The sequence below is a fragment of the Etheostoma cragini genome, chromosome 1 (assembly GCF_013103735.1).
Source record: "Etheostoma cragini isolate CJK2018 chromosome 1, CSU_Ecrag_1.0, whole genome shotgun sequence".
Taxonomy (NCBI): Eukaryota; Metazoa; Chordata; class Actinopteri; order Perciformes; family Percidae; genus Etheostoma; species Etheostoma cragini.
In genome coordinates, this window is record NC_048407.1 from 6,679,474 (window position 1) to 6,692,885 (window position 13,412).

Below are 13,412 nucleotides of genomic sequence, written 5' to 3' on the forward strand. Positions count from 1 at the left end.
AGCCTATATATATATATATATATATATATATATATATATATATATATACACTACCGCAACAACTTGCTGCGTTACCCTCAAAATTTAGTATTATTAGTATTGTTATTTTCTTTTTATTATTGTGTTAAATGTTCCAAATGTAAAGCAAGTTGAGCTGCATTCTGTGTATGAAAAGTGCTATACAACTAAAGCTGATTATTTTTATTATTATTATTAATTTCATCATGTGACTGGTCTTTACTGATATCTTTCCCCTCTCAGATCTTCGGTCCAGTGCAGTGTATATTCAGCTTTAAAAGCCCGCAGGAGGCTATAGAGCGAGCAAACAGCTCACAATATGGCCTGGTGTCAGCAGTCTTCACAAAAAGTATGGACAGAGCTTTGTCTGTGTCTGCAGCCCTGGAGACTGGCACTGTCTGGTAAGTCCCTATTCACACTCCTAGTTCTACCAATATCACTACTTGAAAAACCATTGCTCTATCTCAATTTCTCCACATACTGTAAGTAGGGCTGAAAAATTTTAGAAAATGATCTATTTGCATTTTTTTTTCCATCAATACTGCGATTACGAATTAATATGCGCTTATTTTTGAAGCTCTTGTCATGTGTATTATTAAGACAAGCAATACATCATTGTATAGTGTGAACAACGCAAGATTAGATAGATTAAACAAAGCTTGTATGTGATGATGAAATCAGGTGATGAATGAATTTATATGAATAACATCTTTTATTTAACTACTTCAATCACAGTAGAATATTGACCAATGACCAAGACTGGTGTAAACATGCATAGGAAAGTCAGAAACAAATCACACAAACTAAAGTGAAGATTGCAGAAATATAAAAACAAATATGTGGCTTTACCACAATTATTATTTATAGTAATAAACATATATTAACATGTGGATTGTACTTTTTAAAAACTGTCTTTGAACTTTACTTGACAGTAAAAATAGTACCTACTGTACATACAGTAGGCCTATATATATATATATATATACAGACACACACACACACACAATGTTGCAATTGAGGCTATCGTTACGTTAGTAGTAGCATGCTGCTGGCGGTGGTTTCGCCGTGGGATTAACTGTACCAATAAAACCGTTGAAACACTGCGGCTCTGTTGAAACACTGTGGCCACGCTGCTGTAAAACCTCCCTGAACGTCATTTGTCAGAGTCTGGTTGTTATCCCTCTCCATCGCTCCATATCTTTATAACGGAGCTAGCTAGCTAACCGGAGCTAACCGCTAATCAGAGTTAATCGTTGCTAACGAACCTTGTATCCATTACCTGCATGTATACCCTTGAGCCTGAATAATAACCTTCATTTTTATTAAAATATCTGTAAACATTTTAAACCACAACTCAGAGTTGTTTGAATGACAGAAATCTTTATACTGTATGTTTGTGTGTTAAGAAGTAACATGTGACAGTGATGTGTGTGACTCACTACATAAACCTAATATAGCTATCACAGTGGATCCTAAACCTGTGCCAGCTGACTGTATCTGGCAACCCGCAGTAAGCTAGTGCTGTGTGAGTGAATAAACTGCTTGCCAGAAATAAAATCCCCCTATAACCAAAAATTAAATTAACAAACAACATACAATACAGTATGGTAACTTGTGACCTCAAGGGGTGACAGGCATGTTCAATCTAAAATGGAAGGTCAACACGCAGATGTTAGATTAATATCTATCTTCTTGTCTTACACTCAAAATGAAATGAAATTTTGAACTATTCTTTTATAAAGGGTCAAGCTGGATTTAATTTAACTGCTGGTAAAGGGTTTATTCATTTGATTTGAATTTAGTTAGGCCTTTAAAAAGTTTTATTTATGTTTACTTAAAGGTCCCATATTGTAAAAGGTGAGCTGTCAGGACGTCTGGGCTGGGTTTTTTTAGGGAGGGGGCGCTAAAACAGAACGTTTCAAACAGAGGGTGAATACAGGTTTATTCAGAAGGACAGTATAAGAAAAATAAAGGGTGAACATAAAAACTAAATGTTCTAGTAGAAACCCAAAATGAAAGTATGAACCTATAAGTCAGTGCGTTTACGTGCACAGCAGTAACCGGAGTATGGTTAAGTGAATTAGCAGGTTATGCCAGTTCTCACCGTACACATGAGCGGGGAAGAATGGGGAGAATGACAGGAATAACTCTACCTCCGGAAGGCCTACAGTAGTTGGCGCTCTGCCAATGCACATTTTTTCTTCTTGTTGACCTATGTCAAAACTACAAAGACCGATCACTAAATTAGTCAAATTTCACAACTTAATGTTTAATTTACATTATTTCAGCGTAGGACAGCACAGTTTTCCGGCCAGATGACTGACAACTTGTCTGGCTCATTATAACGTTATCTGTAACCAGTGTCAGGTGGAATTAGAAAGCTAACAAGCTAACTTTGTTAGCTAGCTAACAAGCTAACTTTGTTAGCTAGCTAACAAGCTAACTTTGTTAGCTAGCTAACTGACATTAACGTTAGCCACACTGGGGGCTGCTCAGTCCCTCGACTTTTTTGCCAAGACACAGCGTTGACAGCCCCAGAGATGGACAATCTTCTAAGCCATCTCCCAATGTCCGCTGCTGCCTCGGCAGGCAGTAAAACAGATGGAACACAGGTTCTTTACAGCCAATGGCCCAATGATTAGGGTTTTATTCTATGGTAATGACTACGACTCATAGCGCAGTGATGGAGGATGTCTGATTGAAGGGCAGTTGGAACCATGTACAGATGCTTAAACTGATTATAACCCAGCTAAGGTACATACATGGAGTACCCTGGTTACTGTAGGAGTTCTTTAACTCTGTTAACCGGGATAAGGTGTTCAAATGATGTTTGAGAAATCGAGGTATTGCCTTAACCCGGACATAATTGCTTTTTTTAAACTGCATGTGAACACACTGAGTGGGGATGATATGGAACCTTTAATAAATGAAAGCTGATAGAGCGGTCGTCCTCTAACCAAAAAGTGGCAGTTCGTTCCCCGGCTCCTCTTATCTGCATGTCAAAGTGTTCTTAAGCAAGACACTGAACCAATCAATATAATTGTACGTGACAAGGAACAATAAAGTTTAAAGTCTAAGCTGTCAACAACTAAAATCAAACCATTTCTTTCTTTTTCTCTCTGTTAAGGATAAATTGCTATAACGCCCTTCATGCCCAGACTCCCTTTGGAGGATATAAGATGTCAGGCAATGGACGAGAGCTGTAAGTATCAGCGCTGTTTCTTCACATTTAAGTCTTTAATGATATCTGTTTATTTCCTAATATGCCTCTTGTGTCGTCTCTGTCATCTCAGCGGAGAGTATGCCCTGGCTGAGTACTCTGAGGTAAAAGCAGTGACCATCAAACTGAGTGAAACTCTGTGAGAAGAGCTGCCTAAGATGTCCAGCGCTCTGCACTGCCCATTACATCATAACTTTCTCCAACGCACACACTCCCTTATTTGTCTTTAGTCAAGCTCTTGATGTTGAGTTAGGGTTAGGCCAATATGTCATTTTGTTTATACGGTATATCAGAGCCCAGCAAGAATCAACGTTTACCTTCCCCATGATACTCTGTAGGTGACAAAAGGCTTCAAAACTGCTAAGGCTTATTTACAGGTTTTATTTTTCTAAGAATTTTCCAATAATTTATTCAGAACTTCCCTCGGACAAACATATGTAATTTGGTACCACAGTAATATTGGGAAAATAGAGACAGTTTTCAGTTGGTACATTTAGACAAATAACTGACTTAACTCAGACCATAGAAGCTCAGCTGAACATGCACAACTGTAACATGTATTTCCAGTCAATGATCATTAAAGTTTCCAATACTAAATGAAAATTGAATGAATATTTACTTGGGTTTAAACGGGGAATTTCTTTCATTGGAATTCCAATTTTACGCATAATTAGTACCAAGCAACAGTGTTCTTTCTAGGAAAATACCAATCTGAAATCAGACAATAATCAGTCAGGGGGAGAATACAGCAGAGAAAATCTGCTTATAGAAAATAGGAAATATTGGACAGGATAGAAAAACACAATGTAATTCTGCTAAATGGAACATCACATTCATTGTTAATTTCACTTGTTTTAATTTTAAACAAATTGTATGTCTGAATACAATACACATTTTCTACAGGCTCAGTCTGCCACTTTAAAAAAAAATTATTCCAGTGCTGGTTCCATGGTTTTTGAATTTTGGATAGTCATCATGAAAACATTAATGGGCCATGTGAAAACATCTGGGACGATTGGCAGAACAGGGAGCTATGTGACAGTACTCTGATCCAATGGAAATCACAAATGTCAGATTGACAGCACTCTAGCCCTATGGTTTGAGGGAGGAGGGTGGGGACACACCAGGAATAAGAATTCCATTGAAATCTCATCAAATCTTGAATTTGACAATGGGGGAAGGTCAGGAATTAGAATTTTCTTAATGTTTTTGTAAGTATTGAGTAGCTGCTGTATGCAGATAGTTTGGGTTTCTAATTCCATGCGCTGATTCTAACTTGCTGTGATCTCATATGAATGTTCACTCTTCTGAGGAGAGAAGGTTGGATGGAACTGTGTTTCCTGTCACTCGCCAGTACCATGTCATTACTGTAACAGCAGCATATTATCATTGGTTGGATAGGCTACGTTTTTCCTCCAACATATGTTAGAGTTCTTCTTAATTATCACACACAGGAAACAATACTGTCTCTGCATTTTGTCTTACACTAGTTTTGTATTTAAGAAGAAATTCTGAATTAAAAAGATCAAATGCACTCTTTGTCCTTATTTGCACCTGATAGGAATGTATCTTTTATACAAGTAAGCCATGCACAAGTTGCCAAATAACTGCATTTGCAATGTCTGTACACAAACCAAATGCTTGCGGGAAAAGAGGAAGAGCATGCTGTACATGACAGAGCATTTTATTAATTTTTATCTAATGTTATTTTTAGAGTATATAGCATGGAATGCCACTACATTTTTATATTCACATTATAGCTACTATTGTTACAGTAGTGAATGTAGATTTAAATGAACAAAACTACAGAACAAAAAGAAAAAACAATTTTTTATTTTAATACATTCTGCTTAGGTTATGAAAATTTTATGGCAAGGATTTATTTTTTGAAAAGCAATTTTTACTCCCTACAGATTAGAGGGTTTAACCTATTCGTTCTTTTCTTTTTTTTGCGGCAATTAAATAAACAAAGACATTCCAATATGTGAATGTATGGTTTATCTGTTTTAAACATGGTTTTAAACGATGTCTAACCTTGTTTATAGTTCACTGAAACGTGTACATTACTTCACCTATTTGCACTCGTTATTAGTTAAATTGCTGTTGCAAACAATCTTCATTGGGTGACAGGTTTTATTTCAAAATGTTTTATCTGGATGCGCTGTTTTTATATAAGTGAGCTGTCGGGTATTATTTTGAAAAGATTACCGGAAATGCGTCCGTTGTCCAACTTGACACACAGCGTGTATGCTATCGGAAAGTTTGCACGGTGGAATCAGGAAGTCCAGCATAACATCAGTGTCAAACGGCCATCTACGTCTAAAGAAGCGGTGAAACCCTCTCGTGATGTCCACTGGACTCCTCAGCCATGTGGTGAGTTGGCTAATAAGGACTTTATGTCACGATAGTTCATGTCTGGTGATTTAGCTTCAAGTTATTTTTTTGCTGGTTATCTGGTTGCACTGTAAATAAAATTACGTATATTTTCCATAATCCTGAAGTACTTTTTATTGCGGCATTATTCACGGTGGCCGACAAGGACAAACTCCCAAAACACTCCCATTAGGAGAAACGTGCTGCCGTTTAAGAAACGATTTAATTCAAAAACACCACGAAAATTGCAAACCAATACAGTAACGGAAACGTGCTCCAGGAAGTGAAAACAAATACATTAACAGTGAGTAAAATACAGAAGTGATGCAAAGTGCAAGTTTCTTTCTTTCTAACCGTAGTAGTGTCTCCCCTGCTTCTGTCTGCCTACTTCTGGTGCAGGACCGGAGCCAGATGTTTGGGGCAGACTGGCGGCAGGCTCCCACCTGTTTGGACCTTGATTCACTCAGATCTTTAACCCCAGTCTTTAAATTGACTCAGTCTCTAGTATCATTAACTTGGATCAGTTGAGTCTACAATTCAATCTAAAATGATAACAGCGCAACACACACACACACACATCTTGCAACATTAGTTAGTCCTAGTCCTATCTATCTTAGCTGCAAACATTTTTGTAGGCAAACACAACTCCACAAGTCAACTCATTCAACTTAGTAAGCAGAGAGACAGTCCCGCAGACTTAGAGCCAGAAGCATGGGATTCACTCAATGACTCACAAGTAGTAATGGCCAAATGAACCTTCGTGAACCAGTGTCTTTACTTTTTGAGCCCACTTGATGGCGCTTCTGGTTTTAAGAGAAAGGCCTAACTGTACTTGTGTACTGTGCTTTTTGATGCTTTGGCCGCTCTGACGTGGCGGTGTCCTCTGTTCGACCGGGAGAAGCTCAAGCAGCCACGGCCAATACACTGACACTAGAAACCTTTTTATGAATTACATATATAATTACAGAAGTTGTATTAATTGGTCGCAGCTGGGTCTGTTAGCAGTTCGCTCGCTCGATAGCCGCTGAGCCGTAGTGGTGTGCACTGTGCAGGCAGAGCGAGCAGCCTCCAGACTAACCAAGTGATCCGTGCAGGATTCACTGTGAGCGGACCATTAGAGACGTGACCAGCAGCTAACGTTAACTGGTCCCTATGTACAAACAAGGAACGAAAGTTTACATTGTGTGTTTCTCCTGGATCAGCCTTCGCACAGGACGTCTATATTCCGATTGGCGGCTGGTGTTAGCCGCTGCTTGCCGTTGAACCGCGTCATAGCTCATTACCATAAAGTTGATGAATCTGAAACTTTCCGATTGACGCTCAACATGCTCAAAACGCCCCAAAACGCGACGCCAACAGATTTGACGCTCCTTGCAGCTGAGAGAAGCTTCCATTGAAAATGAGTGAGTGTTGTAACTTTAGGCTCACCTCGGGTCGTGGTTCAGGCTTGCTTCCCAGACAACTCACAAGTCAGTCAATCGCGCAAATATGCCGGCTATCAGTGGATCTGTAGCAAGCGAATGAGCTCAGAGCAAAGCAAATCAACAACAAAAGCCATTCTTTCACTAATGAAATAGCATACAGTGATATGCACATAGCTTAGCCAGGCCTAAAGTAGATTTGGTGTAGTATGTTAAAATGCAATTGGGTCAGACAGACAGTATTTAAAAAAAAGAATAATGTATTCACTACGGGCATTTCTCTGTTCCTGTTTCTGTGTCTACATTGAGCCTATTAGGTTAGGTTACACTAAGTTAATAAATAAACAGTCTGGCTCAAAAATGATTTTCTTTTCCATGACTAAATTGTCTCTCCTCTGAGCTGCTGCATGAGGTGTTGAGTGGGTGTGCGCGGTAGGACTGAGTTTTCTTATTTCTAGTGACTCGCACAACCCAGTTCTGTTTAGTGAGTGACTCAGAATAACCCTAATCCTTAAAAGGAACCGGGTTTGCCAGTCCTACTCCCATGGGTAGATTCTGGCGTGTGTTGCTTAGGTGGCTGCCTTAGCTGCAGAGTGCTGCTGGAAACCCTGTCTAACTGTCTTTATAATTCTGAAACCAGAAGACATGTGTTGCCACCTAAAAATAGGCCAAATGTAATAAAATATAATATTAAATTAATTTCCTTTATTTTTGTTACACTATGCTAGATTAGAGTTCACATAATGAATGTCATAGCTTACAAATCTACAAGTGAATCCATCCCATAATAATATGGGCTCCTCTTAGTGCTGGGCGGTATTACCTGTTCATACCGGTATTATTTTCTTGAATTATATGAATTTTTCACATACTGCAATACCTGTGTAGGGCCGTGGAGAGCGCTACGCCATTAGTAATCAACAAATAAATTGAGAACTGTCACTAACAGTAGTAACTTTATAACACATTATTACATGGCTTGGTTGGATTCTAATGTAGAATGCTGTCCGTTATTTTCTGGAAAACAGACCATCGCTAAGTATAACACACCGTTGCCACATACGCAGTTCTGTTCACTCTGGAGGACAGCTATCAATCAATCAGCTGAAAGAAGTCCGGATAATTTATCAGCTGTGGCAAAAAGTGGAGAAACGGGCACCAACTTCTGTCCTCCAAGTAAAGCAATGGCAGCAGATCTGGTGAGCGTCTATCGCTACATCATTATATACCGTCTATGATTGCTACGCAGTAACAGCCGTAGGGACAAGAGCTCTGATTAGTTTGGAACGTGGCTTGCTGTTTAGGAAAACAGCGTAAGACAGCGTTGCGCTTCCTGTTAATGTCTATAGCACGTTTTATTGAATACACCTATTCGTCTTCAGATTCTGTTTACGTAAACACGTCACATAGAAAGGTATTTATCCCTTTTTAAAAGTAGAAACAGAAAATGATATAACAACTTGGACTTAAACCCGTAGCTACCTTTAGTGGGAAAATGTAAAATTCTCAGCAGTCTAATGGAGCACGCCACATCCTCGTCATGAGCTGCTGGGCACGGCTTGATATCAACTCAAACGTCACACAGAGTCTCTTAAAATGAGGAGGCAGCCAGATAAACTTGTGACTACACCACAATGCAAATAACTCACAAGTTGCTCTTTCTCAGAAATTCAAATCAACCTGAAACTCAAATGTCCATCTCTGAAAAAACTAATAATAAGTCTCAGCTCATACATCATATCTTTAAAACAGGAGGCAGTCAGATCAAGTTGGTACCGCTGTAGCCTTAAGCTGATAAAATTATTATTAATGATATAGGCTGTTTGTGTTAGTAGCTTCAACCTTGAGGTTATAAGCTTCTTAACACCTCCTTTGGCTACCACTCCTTCCAGTTCTCAGCTGCAAATGACTGAAATGAACTACAACAAGACCTCTGAAATTCAAAACCCTTATCCCACTTACTGCCTTTAAAGTACAGCTGCCTGCGCTCCTGTCCGATGACAGTACATGCTAACTGTTCTCCATTGGTGTTAACTGTTCTCCTGCTGTACTGTACTATTCATACTGCACACATGTGTATATGTGTGAAATGATGTTTATTTAATATTTGTTTTGTCAGAGATGGACATTTTCACATAGAATGTGCTTGCCGTTGACAAACATACAAGACATGTGCATTTTGCATTTTAATGACAACTTGACAAAAAGGCATTCACGCGGACAGCTACGTATTCTCTTCCCGTTTTCAACAGCTGTCGTCACTACAACAACAACAGACGCATTTGGTTAACGGTTGCCAGTTAACATGGTCTCTCGTTAAACCAGAACACTGGTAGCCACTAGCTCACTACAACGCTTCAGCTAATGTTGTGTCAATTCCTGCAGTGATTAAAACAGCAGGGTACTTTGTCCACCATGGCAGCACCCTAAAATATACGGCTAATACCACAGCCTGTAAGGTGGTGGAGTAATAGACAAAGGGTTGTATTGAACAATAGAAGAGGCTACGGTCGCTACTGTACATTCAAGAACAGAGACGAAAGATAGAGGATGAAGAAAGACAGGAGATACACCAGAACAATGTGTGTGCTGTTTGGAAGTCTTTCGTTTTAAAATAATCCAACATAATTTAGCCATTGTCGTAAAAGGTGTTATACCCCTACTGGTTTCCGCACCAACTGGTTTCCGTATGTTGAGTTCACAGTTGCCGTTGTGGTTACCAGATGACAGAGGCAGAATCACAAACATATTCCTGGCAATTTTCAAATCGTTATTGTTAAGAAATATGTATCAGTCCCAATGTGCAGCATATAGGTGGCTATGCTGAAGTGGTAGTCAATATGATTGTATATGCAAGGAAAGAAACGTGGAAACTATCATTGTGTATTTCCTCAACTAAGCCCAGGTAACCAGTTGTTTAAATTCAGCCAACACAAAATGTTCCCTGGTTGCTGATTTAGTTGATAGATATGTGACTGGAAGCGTTATCTTATACAGCTTCGGTAGCTTAATGTGTTGAGCAGCGGACTTGGATGTTATCTTTGCATTCTTGCCACAAGATCAAAACAAGCTCCATCCGAACTTGAATGATTATATTGTTTTTACATCTTTTATTTTTTGTATGTGGCTGTGATGTAGGTGCTTACTTAGACAAACATTTTTGCAGAAGTAGATTTTTGAAACTATTTGAAAATTGCCAGGAATATGTTTGTGATTGTGTGATGGTGTGTGGTGACAGAGGCAGACCACAACGGCAGATGTTAGGTGAACACAACATACGGAAACCAGTTGGTGTGGAAACCAGTAGGGGAATAACACCGGTCGATGTTAACGTTACTTGGACACAGCGAAGCAACATTATGAAAGCAAAAAAAATCCACTTATGGTTCCGCTATAGACCGTCGAGAAGGACGGGTTTAGAGCAATGATTACAACACTGGATTTAAGATGTCGTGACCCGCCAAACTGCATCCACAAAACTACTAACATTAGTCAAACAACACCAACGCAAGCTGACAGCGGAGCTACAATCACTCGCCCACTTTTCTACAACAACTATCTTCCAACTATTTTGTTTTGAAAAGAAAGCAATGTTAACATTCTTGGTGTTGTTGGTAAGTTTATTTTACTACGCAGTTTACACAATAAAAATAGTTTAGATTATGTAGGTTTTTAATGCATTCCCTTCATAAAACATTATTGTACGATGTTGAGGAGCCAAGCAAACCATTCACATTTTTATGCGAGCCAAGGGCCAATTGGACAGCTGGGGAACAGCGAGAATATCTAGTTAATTACCCCAAAGACACCACCCAAAATCATATATATGTCTCCTTTACATCACCACAGACGAGAGACTCATCCTGAAGGTGTCAAAACATAATACGACATCGCAGAATTTTGTGATCTTTTCACCAGAAAAGAGAAAGCATGGAGTTTAATTGCAGTAGCGCTTGGAGTGGAAGGTAGATACTAGCTTAATAGATATAATGATGCTGTAAAGTACTTGTAGAGAAAATAAAATCTGAGTTGGGCAACAAGACGCCCCGCTTCTGAGATGCTCCTGGCGTGGTTATGCGCGTGGCGCAGGATGGTACAAAACCGTAAGGAAGCCGGAACGCAGCACAGAGGCGCCCAGTTGAGAATCGGAATTAGTAATCAAAGCTTTTAGCACCTAAACCTGATGACATTGAATGATTGTTTTGGATATTCTATGTACGTGTGTTAGTAGAATAAGCCATTATAAAAAGTATATAGGCCCAGTCAAGCAAAAAGAAAATACAGTGAATAATCTTTAAAAAATGCCATGATACTGATTGCAGTACACACATCCTCTGAATGCCCCCCAGTCTGTGGTTGTAAAGTTTCATGAGGCTGTGATTATTCAAGAGTTCACAACGAGGCATTTATACAGTGAGGTCAAGTTTCAGAAAATAGTCTCACTGCAATGAAATGGCTCATGCGTGGACAAACATCAGCACACATGAATACAATTTCGCTCATTGAATTTTCAAGAGTCTCATCTTTGTAGTTGGACACAACTCCAATACTGTTTAGGTACCTCAGTATGCAGTTATATTAAAATACACCATTATATAATATAATATCTTCACTCTGGCGTTAAAAAGAAGCCCGGCACAGCCTTTGAAAGACTGTTAATTCGGCTTAAAAGATTCTGGGCTTTTGTGAAAACATTTGAGGCTGGAGCCCCAGGAGCATTTATGGTGAATTTGGAAGGGATGTGTCTAAAGGTACATGACACTAGTGCTGGGCAGTATGACAAAAAATTCTATCAGTATTTTTTAAGATTCTTGCGGTTTGAAAGTATATCACAGTATTTTCTTTTTTTTTTTTTGCTTGACTGGACCTTTTTATATAGGTTTATAATGGCCTATTCTACTGTCAAGAGTACATGGAACAGGAAAAAAAACATTTTAATGTCATCAAGTTGGCTAAAAGCTTATAATAACCATATGAAGGAGAATACATGAAACATGTTACAGAATCTAAAATAAATTTTATTGTGGTCCAGTCAGATTAGTAAATCCTGCATGCAGCAGTAGCATAAGTATTAATCCAAATTACAATGTCATCACTCAATTCGCAGCATTAGCGATAATTAACATCAATAAACACCTATGTCTCATGTGTGTGTTCAGTCCGTTCGTTTCTGTCCATAGAAATCCATAGGAACAAAACGGGTCCGGTTCTGCTCGTCAGTGGAACCAAAGAAACTGCCTCCCCCGTTTTGGCAGGAGGGAGCAGTTTCAGTCAGGTTTTCATAGGATCCACGGTGCTTCCAGCACCGAAAGTAGATCCACTTTGTTTCAAAAATGTTGAAGTTTTGAAGCTGTGTTCAAAGTCTTGCTAGTAAATGGGAATCCAGAGCCAGACGCCGACACCACCACCTTCGGCATTCAGCAACTGTGGGATAAAGAACACTCAATTATTGGGGGGAAGCGAATCAATAATCCAAAATTAAAATGGAAAACAACTTCAATATAAGGCAAATCTAGGCCACCAAAAGTGACAAATAGCTGCCTAGAGCCAAACAAAAATAACCAAAGGTTAACAGCAAATAAACACGTTTTCAACAGAAATGAAAGTCTTTCCAACAGAAATTAAACAAAAAGAAGTAGAAAGAAACCAAAAATTGCTTAATCCTAATTTAACAAAGAAACCTATATACTAGGGCTGCATGATTATGGCCAAAATGATAATCACAAATATTTTTATCGATATTGTGATCATAATTATTCTCACAATTATTTGTTGATTTTAACCAAAATAAATTTTATTGTCACATAGACTCAGAGAGACGGCTGACTCATTATGAATAGGTCCAGCACGGGTCACGTCGTGTGTATCCGAGACATTTCATCTGCATCGTCACTGCGCTGCATTTTTATGAACTATGATATTCTGGCCATGGGTCACATCTCTCACCCAGGTCCAGCAGCTCCGTCTCACACGCTATTACTCTACCAACGGATGTTAGTTGCATTCAATAACTTCTTCTGTGGTCTTTGCCGTGGCCGCCGCGATAGCAGAGTTACCCGCGGAAACACTGGTACAAATACAGGTTTGCCCCTCATATTTAACAATATACAGCTGTGTTAATAACAATTAAAACTATAGACAAATGTCAGAAGTGTGGACCGCCGCTGTGTGACGGGGCTGCGCGGAGAGTAAGAGGAGAGAGAGTAGAGGAGAGATCCAACACAGGTACGGCTTTACAGAAGAAATGGTTAATGTAACGCAAAAATTAAACCATATCCATATGACAACATTGCAGCGGATGTGAGGACATTATGTGCACCGGTGCGTCCTAGAGGAAAAATATTACTCGCGCCCTAGAGCCTGTGAGCTAACAGAAGCTA

General features: G+C 39.2%; 2 protein-coding genes across 3 annotated transcripts in view; both read left to right on the forward strand.

Annotated features, from left to right (window-relative positions):
* aldh1a3 (aldehyde dehydrogenase 1 family, member A3) overlaps positions 1 to 4,191 on the forward strand; it is a 36,629-nt gene extending 32,438 nt beyond the window's left edge. The window contains exons 11-13 of the mRNA XM_034876497.1: positions 262 to 419; positions 3,146 to 3,220; positions 3,312 to 4,191. Of these exons, the coding sequence (XP_034732388.1) occupies positions 262 to 419; positions 3,146 to 3,220; positions 3,312 to 3,381 (303 nt within the window). The 3' untranslated portion in view covers positions 3,382 to 4,191. The remainder of the gene's footprint in view (positions 1 to 261; positions 420 to 3,145; positions 3,221 to 3,311) is intronic.
* A 1,255-nt stretch (positions 4,192 to 5,446) lies between these two features.
* lrrk1 (leucine-rich repeat kinase 1) overlaps positions 5,447 to 13,412 on the forward strand; it is a 101,815-nt gene continuing 93,849 nt past the window's right edge. For both annotated transcript variants that reach the window (XM_034873496.1, XM_034873572.1), the window contains exon 1: positions 5,447 to 5,611. The gene's annotated coding sequence lies outside the window, so the exon portion shown is untranslated. The remainder of the gene's footprint in view (positions 5,612 to 13,412) is intronic.